The sequence below is a fragment of the Rhinatrema bivittatum genome, chromosome 19 (genome assembly GCF_901001135.1).
Source record: "Rhinatrema bivittatum chromosome 19, aRhiBiv1.1, whole genome shotgun sequence".
Classification (NCBI taxonomy): Eukaryota; Metazoa; Chordata; class Amphibia; order Gymnophiona; family Rhinatrematidae; genus Rhinatrema; species Rhinatrema bivittatum.
In genome coordinates, this window is record NC_042633.1 from 34,898,454 (window position 1) to 34,917,462 (window position 19,009).

A 19,009-nucleotide genomic window follows, 5' to 3' on the forward strand; every position below is an offset into this window, starting at 1 on the left:
CGCGGAAAACCCCGGACGTGAGCCCCGCACGATTGGCCAGGGGGGAAGAAGAGGACGGTCCAATCGCGGCGCTCCGGGCTCCTCTCGCGCTTCTTGTCGGACGCAAGAGTTCGGGAGGCGGGTCCGCGCAAGGCCAATGAAAAATCGGCCCAAAAGGCCACCTGGTTCGTCGGCGGGCCAATCCGAGCGCCTTTCTCGCGCTAGGTGGGCGTGGCCCGCGTCTTAAAGCGCACCCCCGAGCAGGTGGCCGAGGCTCAGCGAGACGGCGCCCGGGCCCCTTTATGAGAGCCCTTAAAGGCAAAGGGTTTGTCTCCGCCGAGAGGGCGAAGAGGCGGCGCCTGCGCCTTTAACCAGGGGGTGGGGCTGAGGGGAGCGCGAGCCGGAGACGTCATGGGGAAGGAGGAGGGAGAGAATCAAAGCAAGATGGCGAGAGCGGCGGTGGCCGCGGCGGAGTGAGGGCGAGAGGGGGCGGAGCGAGGGGCCCGGGAAGAGCCGCGCAGACGGAGGGAGGCGCCGGTGAGTGACGGGAGGAGGAGAATGTCGGCCCACGTCCCTAAATCCAGAAGCCGCCCCCCCGAGCCCAGCCTGCCCCGCGGGGGATGGGGGGGAGACACCGCGGGGACTACAGCTCCCGGCCTGCCCCACGGCCGCTGAGGGGACTGCGGCTTGCGGCCTGCGGTAGGAATAGCGAGAGAGAGAGACTTCAGGTCCCAAAATGCACCCTGAAGGTTGTGCCAGTGAAACAATGCAGGACTGCAGATCCCAGCATGCACTGTAAGGCAATTGCAAGGAAATGCAGCGTTGGAGGTGGAAGCTGTAGATGTACAGGTCCGGGTTTGGGGATGGAGACATAGAGGCCTGTGGGAGGGAATGATGAGAGCAGAGGAGGAGAGAATTGGGGGTTGCCAGGTCAGTGAGAGATGGAGACACACAAATCTTGCAATGACTTCCTCGCTTTCCTCTTCTTCCAGAGGCCTTGAGGACCAGGTGCATGCGATGGATTCCTACAGCGCTATCGTGCACGTGGACTTCCCGGAGATGACCAGCGCCTTACTGGAGAATCTGAACCAGCAGCGCATTGAAGGCAAACTGTGCGACATCTCCATTCACGTGCAGGGTCAGGTTTTCAAGGCCCACCGGGCCGTGTTGGCAGCCTCCTCGCCTTACTTCCACGACCAAGTCCTGCTGAAGAACATGAACTCCATTGTCCTGCCCAACGTCATGGACCCGGTGGCCTTTGAGACCGTGTTGAGCTCGGCCTACACGGGGAAGCTGAGCATGGTGACGGATGAGATCGTGAACTACTTGACGGTAGGGAGCGTGCTGCAGATGTGGCACATCGTGGACAAGTGCTCGGAGCTGCTGAAGGAGGGCCGTGCCACCTCCAGGGCCCACTCGAGCCGGGCCAGCGAGAACCAGTCCCCCAGCAGCAGCAACTACTTCAGCCCTCGGGAGGCCCGGGATTTTGGGGCCCCGGAGCACGGCAAGTACGCCCGGACGGAGCGGGAGGGCTCCGAGGCCAACGACGAGGACATCCTCTTCCAGCCGCGGGCGATGGCGGAGAAAAGCTCCGGGCGCTACAGCGAGGCGTTCCAGACCAGCAAATTCATCGTGGAGACAGATGATGACGTGAGCGACGGGGAGTGCAACTTCCGTCGGCCCGCGTACGTGCAGCCCAGCATCATGCCCCAGAAGCAGTGGGTCTACGTGAAAAAGGAGAAGTCCCAGGAAGACCTGGTGCTGACCTGCGAGGAGGACGAGGACCCGGTGGACGCGGCGGCGGCGGCGCCACCTGCTGTGGACACGCCGGGCCCCGCCGAGGGCTTGGGGCACCCGCTCAGCATCAGCGACATCCGCACGCTGACCTCCGGCGAGACGGGGGAGGGGAAGGCCTCCGTGCCAGGCGACCAGCGGCTGGAGGAGCAGGTGAACTTCTGCGAGTCTTCGGAGGACTTCTCTTACAAAGCGGGCGGGGAGAGCCCCGGCCCCTTCTCGCAGCGGGCGCTCATGCCCATGGACATGCAGGGCAACCAGATCCTGGTGTTCCCGCCGCAGGCCCCCGCGGAGCACCGAGCGGTGCAGATGGGCGGGGGGGGCGGCGGCGGGGGCGCCGGCGGCGGCTCCGGCGACAGCAACAAGATCTTCATGTGCCACTGCGGCAAGGCCTTCTCCCACAAGAGCATGCGGGACCGGCACGTGAACATGCACCTCAACCTGAGGCCCTTCGACTGCCCCGTCTGCAACAAGAAGTTCAAGATGAAGCATCACCTGACGGAGCACATGAAGACGCACACGGGCCTGAAGCCGTACGAGTGCGACGTGTGCAACAAGAAGTTCATGTGGAGGGACAGTTTTATGCGTCACAAGGGGCACTGCCAGCACCGGCACCGCATGGCCATGGTCAAGAAGGAAGAGAGCACCTGAGCCCCCACTCCACCCGTCCTCCCCTGTCATGTGACCAGACTGGCTCCCAATCCCGCCCCCCCCTTTACTGTCACATGACCGAGAAGTCTCACACGCCCCGCCTTATTTTCCCCTTAAGCTGCCTATGATGGTGATGTGTGTGTATGTATATATATATATATACATGTATATAATTCCACCTCCCATCCCTAGTCACACTTGGGGACCTCAGAGGGTAGGGTGGGGGTGGGGAGTCAGTGTTTTCCCCAGCGGTACGATTCTGAACTTGCTGAGCGATTGTCGCAGCCTCTCCCCGCTGGCCCCCGTTATTCTGACTGCTGGGCCTGAACGCATCTGACACCACCTGCTCGGGGCAATCTCGTATCTTCCATGGGCCACCAGCAGGCAACACTGTGACTTCCTGCCAGAGCTGCGGGCCGGGGGGGAGGTGAGGGGATGAAGGGACTGAGAGGGGGGGGGGGGGAGGGAGGTCGCACCTCCGTGTCAGAGACTCCACTGTGGGGTGACCAGAAAGAACCTGGAACTGGTGACGTAGCAGTTCATGGAGAAAAGTAGAGGGAGAGATTTGTTAGGACAGCGTCTCCTTAAGTTTTTATTGTCTGGTATTTAAAGAGCTCTTTGGTTTATCCACTGCCCGGCTCCTGTATTTTCTCTGTTACTTGTGAATGAATAGCCGTGTCTGTCCTCCTGTCTGTGGCTCTTTGTAAGAAAATGTGTGTTGGGGGGATGGGGGAGGGGGGTTAAGGTCTGCGCACCCCGTTTGGAAAATGTACATTCGGGACAAGGACCCGCCCGTCTTCAAGAAAGACGGAGCGGAACTAGAAAAGGTGCAGGGGAGGGCGACAGAAGTGGTGAAGGGGGATGGGACATCTCCTAACGGTGAGAGGCAGCGCAGGCCAGGGCTCGTCGGCTCGGAGAAGAGAACGGCCGAGAGGGGACGCGATAGAAGTTTATAAATTCCCGAACGGGTCAGTAAAGGACGGTTGTTTACCCTTGCAAATAATATTAAAAGAAGAGGACGCTCCTAACAAGCCAGCAGATTCGAAAAGCAGATCCTAGAAAGCGCGCGATCGAGCTGTGGAATCCGTTGCCAGAGGGCGTGGTGAGGGCGGCGGGGTTTAAAAAGGGGGTTTGTGCGAGTTCCCGGAGGAAAAGCCCACAGCACAACACTAGCCAGGCAGACTAAAGAAAGCCATCGCTATCCCTGGGAGTGAGCAACAGGAAGTGGATCTACCTTATGGGATCCGCCGGGTACCTGTGACCGGGATTAGATCGGTGGGTTGGATGACGTCAATTAAACGTGGGGAAATGTGCTGATGCAGCAGTTCTGAGCCAGTCAGTGGATCGGGGGGGGGAGGGATTTGGTTTATTTCGCCGCTGCAGGGTTGGCTTCAAAAGCCGAGCGTCTTCTCGCCCGGCCCAGGTGGACTTGGTACCCCCCCCCCCCCCCGGGCACAAAAGCGGAACAAGGCACCTGCACCTGCAGAGCTGTGGGGAAGGTTGGACTCCGTGGACGGGCTCTGGTGGTCTTTTCACGCGAAACCCGCCGCGTTCGGTCTGCTGCGTCGCCGGGGAGGAAGATCCGGAGGCCTGGCCTGGGTGGCAGACTTTCGGAAGATTAGGGAGCCCAGCAGCATCCGTCCCTTGCCCCTGCTGCCGTCCTAGCAAAACAGAGCCCGAGCGGCGACTTCTGCGGGATTATCCTCTCGGCCGGAGGCCCCGTGGCGTCGCATCGCAGCAGTCTCAGCACGGAGGGGGGGGGTGACCAGTTACTGGCTTTCTGTGTGTGTGTGCGGCGTCGTACGACGGAAGCCCAGCAAGGGGGTTATTCGTGCTTAAACCTGGAGTATTTTGACGCCGTTGTAGCTGTTGGCGATTCCTTCTGAGCGGCCGCTGGTGGTGCGTTTCATCCGATCTGGTCTCGGCGGAGAAAAGAGCATGGTCTCTCTTTAAATTTAGATTGCGGTAACTTGCCAGATTGCAAAACTCGATTAAAGTTTGTCTTTAGCCGTTTCTGTTCCGTCTCCTTCACCGTCTCAGGCCGGGGAGGTGTTCTTTGGTCTCTGCAGCCGGATACAGGGCTTGGAAGTATCTGGGCTTGTGGTTTGTTCCCCGCACCGTGTGCTGGGCTGATAGAAAGGGATAAGCAGCGTCTGGGGATGGGTCTTCAGTCCTTGCTGGGTGTGATGTTATAACGAGATGGTAGGGGTGGGAAATGACAGGAGAAACTGTTTATTCCCTGCAGGATGTGATAAGGCCCGAGGATGTGTGGTTTTTGAGGGAGTGCATGGTGATAATCAGATGGCCCGGGAAGACCTTACGGAGAGCAGGAGGATTGGATTCACGCTTTCGTCGGCCCTCTGTGTGTGAGCGCAACGGAGCCTCTCGCTGTGGACAGACCTGTGTCCAGGCGAGTTTTGTGCAAGGCTCCGCTGATCTCCGACCTGCAACGACCTTTTCTGCCCTAGTTAAATGCCTCCGAGCATGGAGAAAAAGTGAGATCCTTTCAAGGCACAGACCTCGTCCCTCCCCAGGGTCCCCCACCTAGTCCGGAAGCCAGTATTGATTAGAAAATATCACACACACAGACAGACAGACAGACAGAGACAGACACACACACACACACTTGGTTTATACAAGAGCTATGAAGCAAGGGCAGGAGAAAGCCCCGGTCCCTACGCTGCTTGCAAGAGAAGGCCGCACCCTCCTCGGGCTTGCACGTTCAGATGTTGGAGCTACGGACGCTGACTTCTCTCATACATAAAAGTCAAAACAGATTTTTGTACCTTCCCCCCCCCCCCCCCCCCTTCCCCGACGGAAGCCTCCCCCGAGGCTATAAAGGGAGCTTCCTCCAGGCATCGCTCCCCCAACTCTTGCTTGCCAGAGGCTACAAGAGAGTCCTCCCCCCCCCCCCCTGCCTTCATTCCCTGTAGGGCGATAAGAGGGGCTTGCTTCTCAGAGGCTACAAGGGAATCCTGCAGCCCTTGCTTCCTCTCCCCCTGGGTCTGCGCCCTCGGTGGGGGGGGGCGTGTAGTGACCAAGCCCCCCCCCCCCAAACGGACGTACACCTGTGCAGCGCCGCTCGCAGGTGAGCCACCAGAGGAGATGGGAAGTTTGATATCTTTTCTCGCCAGAGCTGTGCAACAAACGTTATTTTGAGCTACTTCTGGGGAGCCCTGCTTGTGCGATGACCGGTGGGGTGCGGGATCCTGGTCCTGAGGGTGCGAGCGTTCGCAGCACCCCCTGCAGCGTAACACCCTCGCTGGTGCAACATTAAAAGCCCCCCTCACCCCCCCCCCCCCCCCCGGTGTGAGAACATGCCTCGTTCGCCAGCACGTCGCAAACCCGGCGTGAGAGTATCCTCGCCAGTACAGCATTAATACTTGAGGTCGGTGGTCTGCCTGCCAGTCTCCTTCTTGTGGTTTATTATAAGGGCGGGCTGTGGCCGTCTGTGGTCTGCATTTTTAGCTCTCGGCTGCCTTTCGCTAATTATCGGGGAGACTAATGGCCGTCGTGCTTTTGCTCTGTTACTCTTTGTTACCCGTGGCTTATTGTAGAGGCGAGTCGTGGCCATTAGTGGATTATTATAGGGGGGTGAGCCCCTGCCCTCTGTGATCCGGTTGTTTTTCTCTTATCTTGTGGCTGTCCATGGTCCTGGGCTCTGTTACTCTTACCTGTGGTTTTATTATAGGGGCGGACTGCGGTGGTCCTCTAGGCTGAGAGGAGTGGAACAGGTAAAATGCCATTCAAAGTCTAGGGGGGGCAAATCGGAGAAGATATTGTTTTACTCATCACATTATTAAACTCTGGAATTCATTGCCGGAGGATACGGTAAAAGCTTTCAGGGTGGCTAGGTTTAAAAAAAAAAAAAAAGGTTCAGACGAGCTCCTGGAGGAAAAGTCCATAAACCATTATTAAGGTGGACTCGGGGGGGGGGGGAAATCCGCTTCTTAGCCCTGGACTAAGCACACAGCACGGGATCTCTCTACCACCTGCGACCCTGCCAGGTACTTGTGACCTGGATTGGCTGCTGTTGGAAACAGGTGCTGAGCTTGATGGACCAGTATGGCAAGTCTTTTTTTATTTTTTTTATTTTATGTATTTAACATTTCATAACTGCTTCCCTTGCCCTTTTGTGATGCACAGAGTTAACATGCACCATTTTTAAAATGAATGATGGGAGTGAACCATGACTATTTTATATTCTGACTGTGTTGCTCACTGCCTCCTATGGTTGTCTGGCGATTGTAGCTTTAGGTGCTGCATTCAGCTGTGTAATAATATGAAATGCCGTGGGTGGTCTTCACCTCTGGCTTGAAGCACCCTTGCGGATGGCTTGGAGGTCTTCTGCAGCGCAGCCAAGAGGCCCTGGGGAATGCTCTTCGCAGTTCGTACGCCCGGGGAACACCTGGAGCAGAATTGCAAATCACGAAAGCCACCACGGGGTGCCACAACACATTAAAAAGCAGGAAACCTCGAACCTACCATGGGGAGCCTCGACATGTAAACCAGGGATGCTAGAAAGATGCGGCAGGAAACCCCGGAGCCTCCTGAGGGGAAATGCAGAAGATGTTCACCAGAAACCGGGAGAGCCGCAGCCTCCATGGTAAGTCCTGGAACGTGGACCCAAGGCCGTGAACCTCTGGAGAAGGCGGGCAGACCTCCAGAAACAGCAGCTGGCCCGTACAATAAACCACAGGTAATGGAGAAACAGCCAGGCCACAGCAGACCATGGGGGCAGAAAGCAGCAACCAGATCACGGGTGGCCGCAGCTCGCTCCTATAATAAACCACAGGTAATGGCCGACGACGAGACCATGGGTGGCCTGTAATAAACTGCAGGTAACGGGGCCAGACCACAGACAGCCAGAGCTTAGAAACAAAGGAACGTGATGGCAGAAAAGGACCGTACGGCCCATCCACCCAATAATTGAGCTTCACAATTCCCATCAATCCCTCAGAGACCCCCTGCGCTTATCCCATGTTAGATAAGGACTTCCAATGGAAGGTTTCATGCATTCATTCCTAAGATTGCTCCTCAGTCTTTCCCCCCTCACCCTCACCCCATGATCCCTGGTTCCAGAGCATCCTGTGCATGGAAACCTCTGAGATATCTGACTCTATCCTATCTCCCCTAACTTGCCTTTCCTCCAGGGTGCATCATGTTTAGATCTTTAGCTGAAGAGCGGATCTCCATCCAAGGTTAACATGGGCATCCTACAGTTGCGCAGAAAGCATTACAGCTGAAAGCATTATAAAAAGAAAACCCCAAAAGTTCCTATAATAATAAAAAAAAAAAAATGTATCTCTTATTCTCCTAAAAGTGTAAAAGGATAAAATATATCAAGACCAAAAAAAAAAAACCAAAAAACCAGGAGAGCTAGGAATAAGACCAGTAGGGGTAATGTAGGAAGGACGGGGTCAAGGTGCTAAAATACACGATGACCCCACAGTAAGAGCACGCTGGCACCTCGGGCTGGGCAGGGTTTCATGGGTCTGCCCGATGAACTGATGATTAATATTAAATATTGATACTGATGGAATAATGGTGATGAACTGGTGATTAAAACAATGATTATGAATATATGAATGATAATTAATGATGGTGATAAATGGCCCCGCCCCCGGCTAATCTTGAGAAATCTCCGGGGCGAGCGGGATTCAGAAGTTCCCAGGGATGTTTATTCTCCCTGCCCCGTTTAGGGGAAAAGCGAAAGGCTGATAGCGAAAGTGAAAGTGTCCTGCGCCCGAGCGTGAGAGGGACGGAGCAGACGGTGGGCGACTTTTTCTCTCAAACCTGCGAAGATGGGCAGGCTGTGCGGACTCCCCCCTGCAGGTGAGTGCCAGGCTACCCTCCCCACCTTGCTGGGGGGGGGGGGGGGGGGGGGAGATCACCGGATCGGGAGGCGACGGATTTCGCTGCCTCTCCTCCGTCCCCGGGATCAGACGGGGGTTTCTCCTGCTCCTACGGTGGGGTTGGGGGGGTAGTCTAGGATTTTTCTCTCTCAGCTTTGGGAAATGTGAATCTCTGATAATAATCTTTTGGATCTGGCATAGGCCCAGGAGGGAGGGCATATTTCTCTTTCTCGGGTGTAGCTGCATCAGAGCGGCTTTGCAATCTTCCCCTTTCTAAAGTTGGGCTCCGTTGTTATGTACTGGGCGAGGGCTCTGTCCGGGTGCTGCTTCTGTGCTCCCAGCAGGAGGTGATTTGCTGTTCTAGGTCCTGGTGGAACACTTGCAGCGTTCTCTAGTAACCACATCTCCCTGACAGCAGCAGGACCATAAAACAGGACCAGCCCAGCCTGGAAATGGTTCGGGGGATTTCCAGCAAAATTTTCCATTTTTACTTTCAGTTTTCAAAGTGGCCTTTGTTCTGCCGTGCACCCATCACACGCCCTTCTGTACATGCTGCACCTGCCCACGTCTGTGCAGGCACTGCAGCGTATACCGCGCACATCTGTGCACGCGCTATAGCTCCCGGCACACGCCTCTCTGTACATGCTGCACCTCCCCACGTCTGGGCAGGCACTGCAGCGTATACCGCGCACATCTGTGCACGCGCTATAGCTCCCGGCGCACGCCTCTCTGTACATGCTGCACCTCCCCACGTCTGGGCAGGCACTGCAGCGTATACCGCGCACGCGCTATAGCTCCCGGCACACGCCCATCTGTACATGCTGCACCTCCCCACGTCTGGGCAGGCACTGCAGCGTATACCGCGCACGCGCTATAGCTCCCGGCACACGCCCGTCTGTACATGCTGCACCTCCCCACGTCTGGGCAGGCAGTGCAGCGTATACCGCGCACATCTGTGCATGTGCTATAGCTCCCGGCACACGCCCGTCTGTAATGCTGCACCTCCCCACGTCTGTGCAGGCACTGCAGCGTATACCGCGCACATCTGTGCATGTGCTATAGCTCCCGGCACACGCCCATCTGTACATGCTGCACCTCCCCACGTCTGGGCAGGCAGTGCAGCGTATACCGCGCACATCTGTGCATGTGCTATAGCTCCCGGCACACGCCCATCTGTACATGCTGCACCTCCCCACGTCTGTGCAGGCACTGCAGCGTATACCGCGCACATCTGTGCACACGCTATAGCTCCCGGCACACGCCCATCTGTACATGCTGCACCTCCCCACGTCTGTGCAGGCACTGCAGCGTATACCGCGCACATCTGTGCACACGCTATAGCTCCCGGCGCACGCCTCTCTGTACATGCTGCGCCTCCCCACGTCTGTGCAGGCACTGCAGCGTATACCGCGCACATCTGTGCACACGCTCGTCTGTACATACTGCACCTCCCCACGTCTGGGCAGGCACTGCAGCGTATACCGCGCACATCTGCACACGCGCTATAGCTCCCGGCACACGCCCCGTCTGTACATGCTGCGCCTCCCCACGTCTGTGCAGGCACTGCAGCGTATACCGCGCACATCTGCGCACGCGCTATAGCTCCCGGCACACGCCTCTCTGTACATGCTGCGCCTCCCCACGTCTGTGCAGGCACTGCAGCGTATACCGCGCACATCTGCACACGCGCTATAGCTCCCGGCACACGCCCGTCTGTACATGCTGCGCCTCCCCACGTCTGTGCAGGCACTGCAGCGTATACCGCGCACATCTGCGCACGCGCTATAGCTCCCGGCACACGCCTCTCTGTACATGCTGCACCTCCCCAAGTCTGGGCAGGCACTGCAGCGTATACCGCGCACATCTGCGCACCCGATATAGCTCCCGGCACACGCCTGGGCGCCAGGGGTGGCCGGTGAGCTATTAAACCGGTTAGGAAAAGTGAATATCTGTAGAAGGCACTGAGGCAAGGGGAGGAAAGTGGAGCTTGGGATGAGCACGAACGGTGGAGCTGGGAACGTCAGATCTAGCCTGGTTTTAATAGCGTGAGGAATAATAATTCAGTATTTCACTCTTTGGCCGCTTCGCGCCTTTCCTGATTTTCAGAGACCTTTTCTGCACAGATTAAGCCAAACAGAAGGGGGCAGGGGTGTGGCGTTCCCGGGGGGTTATTTGTTTAAATTTAGCTGGTGAGCCCGATGTTGGAAAGTAACAGCTGGCCGGAATCTAAATTTTGGTGCGGTTGGGTATAGCCAAGTTACTGGGCCACACGTTTAGCCGGCTGGGTGCAGCTTAACTAGCAGGATGTAACCGTATCTGGGCACCGTTTACCTGGCTCACCTGGGGACGGCTCCGCGGCCGCTGATGAAGCGACCCCCCCGCTGTTTTCTCTGCATCAGAACTACGGCGTTTTCTCCCCCCACCCCCGAGCGCCCTAACAGACACCGTGCTCACAACGAAGGGCGAGCGCGGCATCGATTGATGGAGTCCCCGGAGGGGAACGACACCGACCCCCCCCCCCCCCCCACACGCTGGCAATCGTGCGTTTAAAGGGTCACCCGCGCTCCGTCTTGGCTGCCAGAACCTCGGCAGTCCAGCTCGCGTAATCCCAGTTACCTACCGCCCGAGCTGGAGGGAGGAGACCCCCAGGCTGACCCAGACCTGAGACGGGCCAGTACGGCACAAGGGACGGGCGGGGGCAGGGGTTGGTTAACGCCTTGGGCAAAAGCTTCCCTGCCAGAGTTACGGCTCCCTACCCCCCCCTCCCCCCCCAGGCCTATTTTAGCACGAGCCACCGGGGGGGGGGGGGGGGGAGAGAGTACTGTAAGAGGGTGACCTTAACGCTACATATAATCTACCACTGTCAGAGGGCACGTTCCACGCGGGGGGGGGGGGGCTACAGCCCCTTGCACCAGCCCTGGACTTCAGGACTTCAGGACTTAGGGTCCCGTCCCCCCCTAAGGTAATCAGAATTACACCTGCGGCCTGCCGGCTCGCCCTAGACCCCCGTTGCTGGGAAGATGAGGTCGTGCGTTCCGCGCGCTCCCCCTACGGAGCCCCTGAGCCCGCGGTGGGGGAACGCGCAGCGGCCCTGACCCACGTGGCGGTGGCGGCATCGTAAGCGGGCGCTGTGGGTGTGCAGCGATTGGCTGACGCCCGCCATGTGATTATGGCAGTAATGAGGGGGGGGAGGGGCCTGGCTAGCGCTCATGTTGCAATTGGCTAATCCTTGTCATGTGATTCCATGATTCTAATAAGGGGGGGGGGGGGGTGGAACCCGACTAGCGCTGATGTTGCAATTGGCCGATCCCTGTCATGTGATCTCTCGGCAGTGGCGGCGGTGGCGCTGCTGCTGCTGCTGTGCCCGGCTACGGCGGGGAAGAGCTCCCTGGGGCCGCTCGTAGAATGCTGGTTCGTGGAGGAGGCCGGGGGCCGCGTGGGCTCCTTCCCCAGCGCCATCAGTCAGAAGAGGGCCCTCCTGCTGCTGAGGGAGAACGGGCACTACCGGATTCCCCTGGACTTCACGCCGCCGGAGCAGCTGCAGTCTGGCATGGTCTTTGACCTAGTGGGTGAGTGGCTGCCTTTCACCTCCCAACCCCTTACCCCCTATGCTATCCCTTTGGAAGCAGGGCCGAGGGGGGGGGGGAATCCCATTAATGGAGAAATTTGGGTCCCACCACGCGTGTCAGGGCTGCCTGCTGGCCCCCGTATTTTCCTAGTTGGCCGGTCCAGGCCCGGTTTCGCCCCTATTGCTCTGCACGGAGCCGCAGTTCCCGCTTTTCTCAGGGAATTCCGAACTACATCGCCCTGCATGCAACGGGGTAAGGGGGGGGGGGGAACCAGGACTGGAGCAGCCTGTGGTGGGGGAATGCGAGCTGTTTGCAATCCCTGCGAGCTGGGGGGGTTGCTGTAGCAGCTCGCAGGCAGAGCAGGATTGGGAGGTCTCCCGATGGCGTGCGATGTGTGTCCAGGCAGAAGGTGCCATCGGTCATTGCAGCCCGTGCTCTGTTTGTGTCAGCAGCCGTGTGCCGGTGTCTGTGTTTCAGAAACGGGCGGAGATACGGAGGGTGGCTGAGGTGAAGTGGGGGTTTTTTTTGGGGGGGGGGGGGGTTGTGGCTGTGGGGGAGGAGAATCCTGGGTCTGTCTCTTCCCTGGGTGGACAGTCACTATTTTTTTTTTTGACTGCAACGCTCTTCCTGTCGCCTCACCTCAGATCCCACCCTCCTGCTCCTGGATCCCGCCTTCCACGCTTCCCCGGACTCCAAGGAGGAGGAGGAGGCGCCGTCCTGCGAGATTAATAGGTACAGCCCTCAGGCGGCCTTTGTGGACTGGGCCCTGTCACTGACCGAGGAGCAGCACAGCCCTGTAGACCTGGGCACCGAGTGGTTCTCCAGCAGCTTACATTCACCCGGCGGCAAGCTTAGCGTGGCCACCGTTCAACAAGCCGTCTACCCCCCGGGAGTGGACAGGCAGCAAGTGACCAGCACCGTGGGTAAGGCACCTCCCAGCTGTTAAAAGCCGCGCAGCGTTGTATGACATCACGGTAGTAAAGAGTGACCATGTGAAATCGCAGCGCCAGGGAGAGTGTGACATCACAGATTCTGGGAGTCGCACTGTGATGTCACAGCACTAGCAAGCGACGGTGCAACGTCACTGACTTGGTAGGAGTAGCCGCTATCCATCCCTGCGGTATATATATATATATATTTTTTTTAGTGTCGAGGAGTTAGGGCCGTGTCCCCAGGTCCCTTTCTGTAACGCCGTTTTCATCCTGCACAGTGGCTCTGCACGTCTTCACCCGCACTCCGACCGTGACCGCCCAGCTGGGACAGGACGTCCTGCTGCACTGCGGCTTTTCCTTCACGCGGGAAGGCCGGTTTTCCCTGGAGTGGCGCTACCAGTTCCGGGGCTCGGGGCACGTGGTGCAGGCCTACGACGGGGTGAGGGACCGCGTGCTGCTGGGCCAGGAAGGCACGGAGCTCTTCTTCAGCGAGCTGCACGGGCGAGGGAACGCCTCGCTGCGCATCCGCGGCGCAGCCGTGGTGCACGAGGGCACCTACCTCTGCAGCGTGTACACGCCCTACCTGCAGGCCCAGCGGGGCGTGGAACTGCGCATCCAGGGTGAGTTCCCGGACAGCGCCGCAGGCGCCGACACCGTGAGTAATACCATGCACAAGTAGTAATACTGCGGGTCGTACCAAGGCATGGGATAAACACTCCGCTCCAGTCCTAGAGTGCCACAAGCACAATGAATATGCATGAGATGTATTTGCATACCGTGGAGGCGGTGCCTGCAGATAAACCTCATGCATACTCATCGTGGATATCCTGAGAACCGGACCGGGTTGTGGCACTCCAGGACTGATGTAGCCTACCCTTGACATATAACACCACGTATAATACCAACAACAAGCAGTAACAGTACATGCAATAGTACCACATGTTATAATGCTGTCTGACAGGGGTGGCCAACTCCGGTCCTGCAGAGCCATAAACACGGCCAGGTTTTCAGCATATCCACAACGAATATGTTATGAGAGAGATCTGCATGCGCTGCTGGAGGTGGCCACCCCTGCTCTACGTAGTAGCACTGCATGTAAGTGACGGGATAGGTCCGTCCTATTACCAGGAGGCATGGACCCCCCCCCCCCCCCCCCCAGGGAATTAAGCTGCTTTGAGTTCACTGATGCTGCAAGCGAGGGTAGTGAGGCAGCAGGCAAGTGGAAACCAGCCGCCGGGGGGGGGGGGGGGGGCGCAGAGAGAAAGTGACCTGTTTGTGCTTTTGCTTTCAGAGCCCCCCGCCATCTCCCTCAGTCCGGACCCCCTCTTCCTGCTGCCGGGGCAGCAGATGCTGCTGCAGTGCGAAGTCTCCCGCTATTACCCGCTGGAGCTGGCCGTGGAGTGGCTGCGCCGACGGGGCGGGGAAGACGGCGTCACGGAGTACGTGAGCCAGGCGTGGCAGACCGGCCACAAGCGCAACGCAGATCAGACCTTCAACGTCAGCAGCTTCGTGCGCGTGGAGGGCTCCAGGCAGGACCACGGGGACAAGTACACCTGCCACGTCAGCCACGCCTCCCTCAGGACGGGCGCCAGGAAGAGTCTCCGCCTGAAGGTGGCAGGTAAGGGGCGTCCCCCGCCTCGGCCCCGCGTGATTGCCAAGCTCCTCGTGTGACCACAGTTTCCCCCCTCAGAACCACTACCAGGAGGAGGGGGGGGAAAGCTTGCTTTGTGTCCGTCCGGTGGGAGGAAGGGTCTCTCTCTCTCTCTCTCTCTGAGTCCGTGCGTCGGTTGAGGGGGTCTCACGGAGGAGAGGGCTGTCCGTGGGTCAGTCTCGCACATCGAGGGAGTCTCTCTTTCTACGTCTTTTGAGTCCATGGGAGTTTTTCCTCTCTCTCTCTCTCTCTCTCTCTCTGCGCCTTAGGGGAGTCAGGACTCTGCATCGATACAGTCATCGGATTATTCCTGACGGCCCTCGTCCTGTACGGCTTCCTGAAGTTCGCCAGCATTAAAGGTGAGAGCGCTGCGTCGTGACACCCTCGCGCCTCCTCCTTGTCCTGCCCTCCCCTCCCCTTCACTGATACATTTATTTATAGGTCGGTGGAGTGAAGATGGCAGAAGAGCATGGCAGTGGGATTTGTTACTGGCTGACAAGTTCTCATCCTTTCTCTGGTGACGGTGATAAACCACCACAGGATTCACGGCCACACGTGACACACACACACCCCCCAACCCCTTTGCCACTGAATAAAGAGGGCGGGGCCGCCAGACAAAAGACTAAATCCTCTTTCTCTTCTCTTTCAGTCTGTCCAGCGCTGTTCACAGTCGCAGAGGAAAGTAAGGTATAAGACCGTTCATCTGCTCTATAATAGGTTAAATGGGGCCATCGCCTACAGCGCCTCCTGCTGGGAGAAAATGGGACTGCAGGAGCTGTGAGCGGCTTCCCCCAGTCTGCACTCCTGCACCCTTCTCTACAGCGCCTCCTGCTGGGACAGGGTGGGACCGCAGGAGCTGCGAGCTCCTCCCTACAGCCAGCACTCCTGAACCCTTCCCTACAATGCCTCTGGCCGGGACTGCAGGAACTGTAGGCTGTCCCATTCCCCCCCCCCCCCTGCGCCTCCTGCTGGGAGAGGCTGGGAATCGCAGGAGCTGAGATCCCCCTCACTGTGAGCACTCCTGTGCCCATTCCCTGCAGCGCCTCCTGCTGGGAGAGGCTGGGAACCGCAGGAGCTGAGATCCCCCTCACTGTGAGCACTCCTGTGCCCATTCCCTGCAGCGCCTCCTGCTGGGAGAGGCTGGGAACCGCAGGAGCTGAGATCCCCCTCACTGTGAGCACTCCTGTGCCCATTCCCTGCAGCGCCTCCTGCTGGGAGAGGCTTGGGAGTGCAGGAGGTGTCCGAGTTGCCCGCCCAACAAGCCGGTGCATGGAAAGTAGATGCTGAGAATGGGAATCGCTGGTTTTTTAAAAAACGCCCCATCCGTGTTTCCCCTCTCTTCGCTTGCAGGAGAAGTCTGCATGAAAACTTGAAATGACTGTCGCGGTTCCCTGGGGATCATCACCTGGCCACCCCCTCCGTGAGACGGCATTGCCCTCGGGAGACCACCATGATCCGTGCAGAGGCTTCCCAAAGCGGCAGCTGCAATCCTCGATCCTCGTGCGCTCTCGGCTCCTCCATCGTCTCATGTGAGGGGGGAGGGGGTCCTGTGGGACACTTTCCTTTCTCTGGTCATCTCTATCCGAAAGGTTCCCTGACCTCGAGGGTCACAGTCCAAGCCGGCTGTGCCCGGGCCTCCTGACGTTGAACGCTCTGGGGTTCTCTGGTGATTTCGCTTGGATTTGGGTTGTTTGTGCTACTGCGGCTCCTCTCTGGTGCGGGCCTGAAATGACAGCCAGTCTGGCCGCGCCCGTGCGAATATGTGTGAGCTGGGGCCCTTGCTCGCTTTAGGGGTTGTTTTTGTGTACCTGTCTCTAACTTTGCTTGTTTACATCCCTATGTTTTATTGGTTATGCCTTCTCCTCACCCCTTCTCCTCTGGAAACATTCTCTGTAGCCATCCCAGGGTTGTTTTGACATTTTCCTCATAGATGTACAGGTACTTAGCTTGTATTAAAAAAATATATATATATATTTCAAGTTTTACATATTTTTATTTGGAAAGAAAAGCTTTTCAAATCTGAGCCTCTGTTGTGTGCTAGGATCATTTTGTTTTGTTCATGCCGTCATCATTTCTTTTCCTCTTTTTTTCCCCTCTCCTCTCGCTCCATCCTCCTCTCTCTCCCCACAGCCTGCTCCCTGCCTCCCCTGCACAGTGGATCCCCGCAGCACCTCCACCCAACCAAGCAGAGGATCTTAAGTTTTAGGACTAAGCCTGTTTTGTTAATTTTTGTTTTTGATTGCTCTGTTAATTGGTTTCCCCCTAGTTTTATGTAAACCGGTACGATAGGACCTGGTCTTGAGCATCGGTATATTAAAAGAATTTAAATAAATAAATAAAATAAATAAGCCTTGCTCTCATGTGTGCTTGCTGGCTTAAAGGGGGGGGGGGGGGTCTACGATGGGAAGAAGTAGGAAGCGGGAAGCAAAGAAGAACGGGCATAAGAAATGGGAGGTCTGCGTCCTCGCTATTATTTTACAGCATCTAAATAATTCTTTTAAAAAATTGATGGTTCAAAACGAGGAGACCCCTGATTAATTAAGACCCCCTGGTGTTATGACCCAAGAAATTCCCCCAGGCTGGGTCAGATCAAGGTCCCTCTAGCCCAGGTCCCACAGGGCCCAGTTTGGCTCACATGATCTCGATGGTGTTCACTGGGTGCCATGGGGCGTCCCAGTGAAGATGTCACTGGTTGACCTATTTCCAAGGTTCCAGTTTCCTCAAACGTTGCACATTTTATGACTTTTTTTTTTTTTTTTTGCATGAGGTTCGGGTACATTGTTGTTGGTTTAATTTCTCGTGAGAGGGTGGCAGGCGCGGTGTAGCCTTGTGCAAGGCTATGGTCGGGTTTTACTCTTAATCTTTCTTTTCACGCCATTATCTTTATGTTTCCTGCTCTCGGCCACTTTCCCGCCCTCCTCTCAGTGGCCGCCACGTGCGACCGACGGCGGAGAGATTGCCTCTTGCCTCCGAGCCCCGGCCCGGAGTCGCGGTGTTCCGGCGCGTCGACGTCACCTCCGGGGCAGGGAGACGAACCCGGGCCGGAAAACCCGGAAGTGATGTGTTTGCGGGGCGTAGAAAAAAAAGGAAAAGGCGATAGTGTGATGTCGACCCAATTGGTGCCGATGCCTTGTCCCGCTTTCCCATGGGCGATCATGTAATGTCACGCCGCATCTGGACCAGGGAGCCGCGGTCGCGAAGTGGCTCTTGGGAATCCCAGAAAGCCGGCCTACAGATCCCATCATGCACCGCGGTGAAGCCGAGCCCGGCCCAGCGGGTCCCTCCCTGCAGTCCTGGGAGGGAGGGGCATTCTCTGTGGGTGATTATAGATACGGAAAAGGTGGGGAGGGAGGCCGATCTGGCCTCAGGTTTGCAACCGGTGAGCAAGTAGCGCCGAGTGTGCAAGGCTTTGACGCTGGCCGATCTCGCAACTTTCCTATAATTCGATCATCCAAAAAAAAAAATAAAAAAATAAATCTAGAGTGGGGAGAAACACCGCTCTCACGCTTGCATGCAGCGGCTCTTAAGGAGTTGACTTGAGAAATGTAGGTATCTGTGGGTGAGCAGGTTGTGAGTGCAGGCGGATGCGAGTGTCAGGGGGCTACCTCACGTGTTTATGCACAGCGCTGTGTGCCCCGAGTAGCACTTTAGATGTGGTAGCAGGGGAAGAGGGCTGGAAGAGAAGCAGTTTTAGATGTACAGTGTAGCCAAGCACTGCGCTTACAATAATAATTAGCCAAGGGGAACACTGGAGATTGAAGCTAAGGCTACCAAGGATCACGCCCAACGCAGTAAGGATCATAGTACCTGATTCCTGCTGTACAGGAGCCGGGAGAGTAGGGAGGAGCGCGGATTGACTCGCTCCCTGGCCCCTCGCGACGCATCTCGCCCTGCCCGCTTCCCTCGAAAGCCGGCCAGGCAGGTCAAATCCCAGCAACCCATGGCTACCGTCGGGAGGCGCAAGGGCCATCACCACTGCAAGCCCATGGGCGTATGAGGGGGCCGGGGGTAGGAAGCGAGAATCCAGGGACCAGGCTCGTCTTGTCCATTCTGACGGGGATCGTTAGGAAGCTTGCGTTAATGCCTCACTTTCCGTCTCTCCCCCTTTTCTTTCCCTCCTGCAACTCCCTCTTACCTCCCTCGGCTCTGCTGATGCTTTTCTTAATTTTTCCTGCTTCCCCCCTCCACCCGCTCTGTTCTCTCCTTCCTGTACCATTGTTCTTATCTCCCCCCCCCCCCCCCCCATGCATTTTTATGATAAAAAGTGAAGGTACTACCCTCGGACACAGGCCCCTTGCACGTTATAGAAGTCACCTTCCTTTTCCGGGGGCTGTGGGTGCCTCGCTTCTTCTGCCTGTGGCCCTTTATAAACTTCAGAAGCCTCCCCCTGGGGCCTTGGAGTCTTGGCAGCGGCTCCCATTAAGTTTTATGCAACAGTAAATGTACATTGAGTAAAGGCATTGGGTCCTCTGGGCCTGTGACATCCTGAGCTTGCGGGAGGAAGCAGGAACCCTTTCTTCCTTCCTGACTGTAGAAATAACTCCGGAAACCTGTCTCCAGGCCTCAGGAAGTCAAGAG

The 19,009-nt window shown here is 57.3% G+C and overlaps 2 protein-coding genes across 4 annotated transcripts; both read left to right on the forward strand.

Annotated features, from left to right (window-relative positions):
• Positions 1–358: 358 nt before the first annotated feature.
• Positions 359–3,108, forward strand: ZBTB22 (zinc finger and BTB domain containing 22). Of its 2 annotated transcripts, none has more exons than XM_029585039.1 (2): positions 359–516; positions 972–3,108. In XM_029585039.1, the coding sequence occupies exon 2, from the start codon at positions 997–999 to the stop codon at positions 2,422–2,424; it is 1,428 nt and encodes a 475-aa protein (XP_029440899.1). In that variant the 5' UTR covers positions 359–516; positions 972–996; the 3' UTR covers positions 2,425–3,108. The 2 variants fall into 2 exon arrangements, with proteins under 2 accessions (XP_029440899.1, XP_029440900.1); XM_029585040.1 differs by lacking the exon at positions 359–516 and adding an exon at positions 534–678.
• Positions 3,109–8,088: 4,980 nt separating this feature from the next.
• TAPBP (TAP binding protein) lies at positions 8,089–16,402 on the forward strand. Of its 2 annotated transcripts, XM_029585041.1 has the most exons (8): positions 8,096–8,259; positions 11,612–11,848; positions 12,493–12,771; positions 13,059–13,400; positions 14,072–14,398; positions 14,701–14,790; positions 15,081–15,118; positions 15,782–16,402. In XM_029585041.1, exons 1-8 carry the CDS (start codon positions 8,229–8,231, stop codon positions 15,794–15,796), a joined length of 1,359 nt encoding a protein of 452 aa, XP_029440901.1. In that variant the 5' UTR covers positions 8,096–8,228; the 3' UTR covers positions 15,797–16,402. The 2 variants fall into 2 exon arrangements, with proteins under 2 accessions (XP_029440902.1, XP_029440901.1); XM_029585042.1 differs by lacking the exon at positions 12,493–12,771 and having other exon boundaries at positions 8,089–8,259.
• Positions 16,403–19,009: the final 2,607 nt, after the last annotated feature.

Coding starts and splice junctions, on each gene's coding strand:
- ZBTB22 (XM_029585039.1), top strand. CDS start 997: ATGGATTCCTACAGCGCTATCGTGCACGTGGACTTCCCGGAGATGACC.
- TAPBP (XM_029585041.1), top strand. CDS start 8,229: ATGGGCAGGCTGTGCGGACTCCCCCCTGCAG. Junction 8,260..11,611: donor GTGCGGACTCCCCCCTGCAG/GTGAGTGCCAGG, acceptor ATCTCTCGGCAG/TGGCGGCGGTGGCGCTGCTG. Junction 13,401..14,071: donor CGTGGAACTGCGCATCCAGG/GTGAGTTCCCGG, acceptor TTTTGCTTTCAG/AGCCCCCCGCCATCTCCCTC.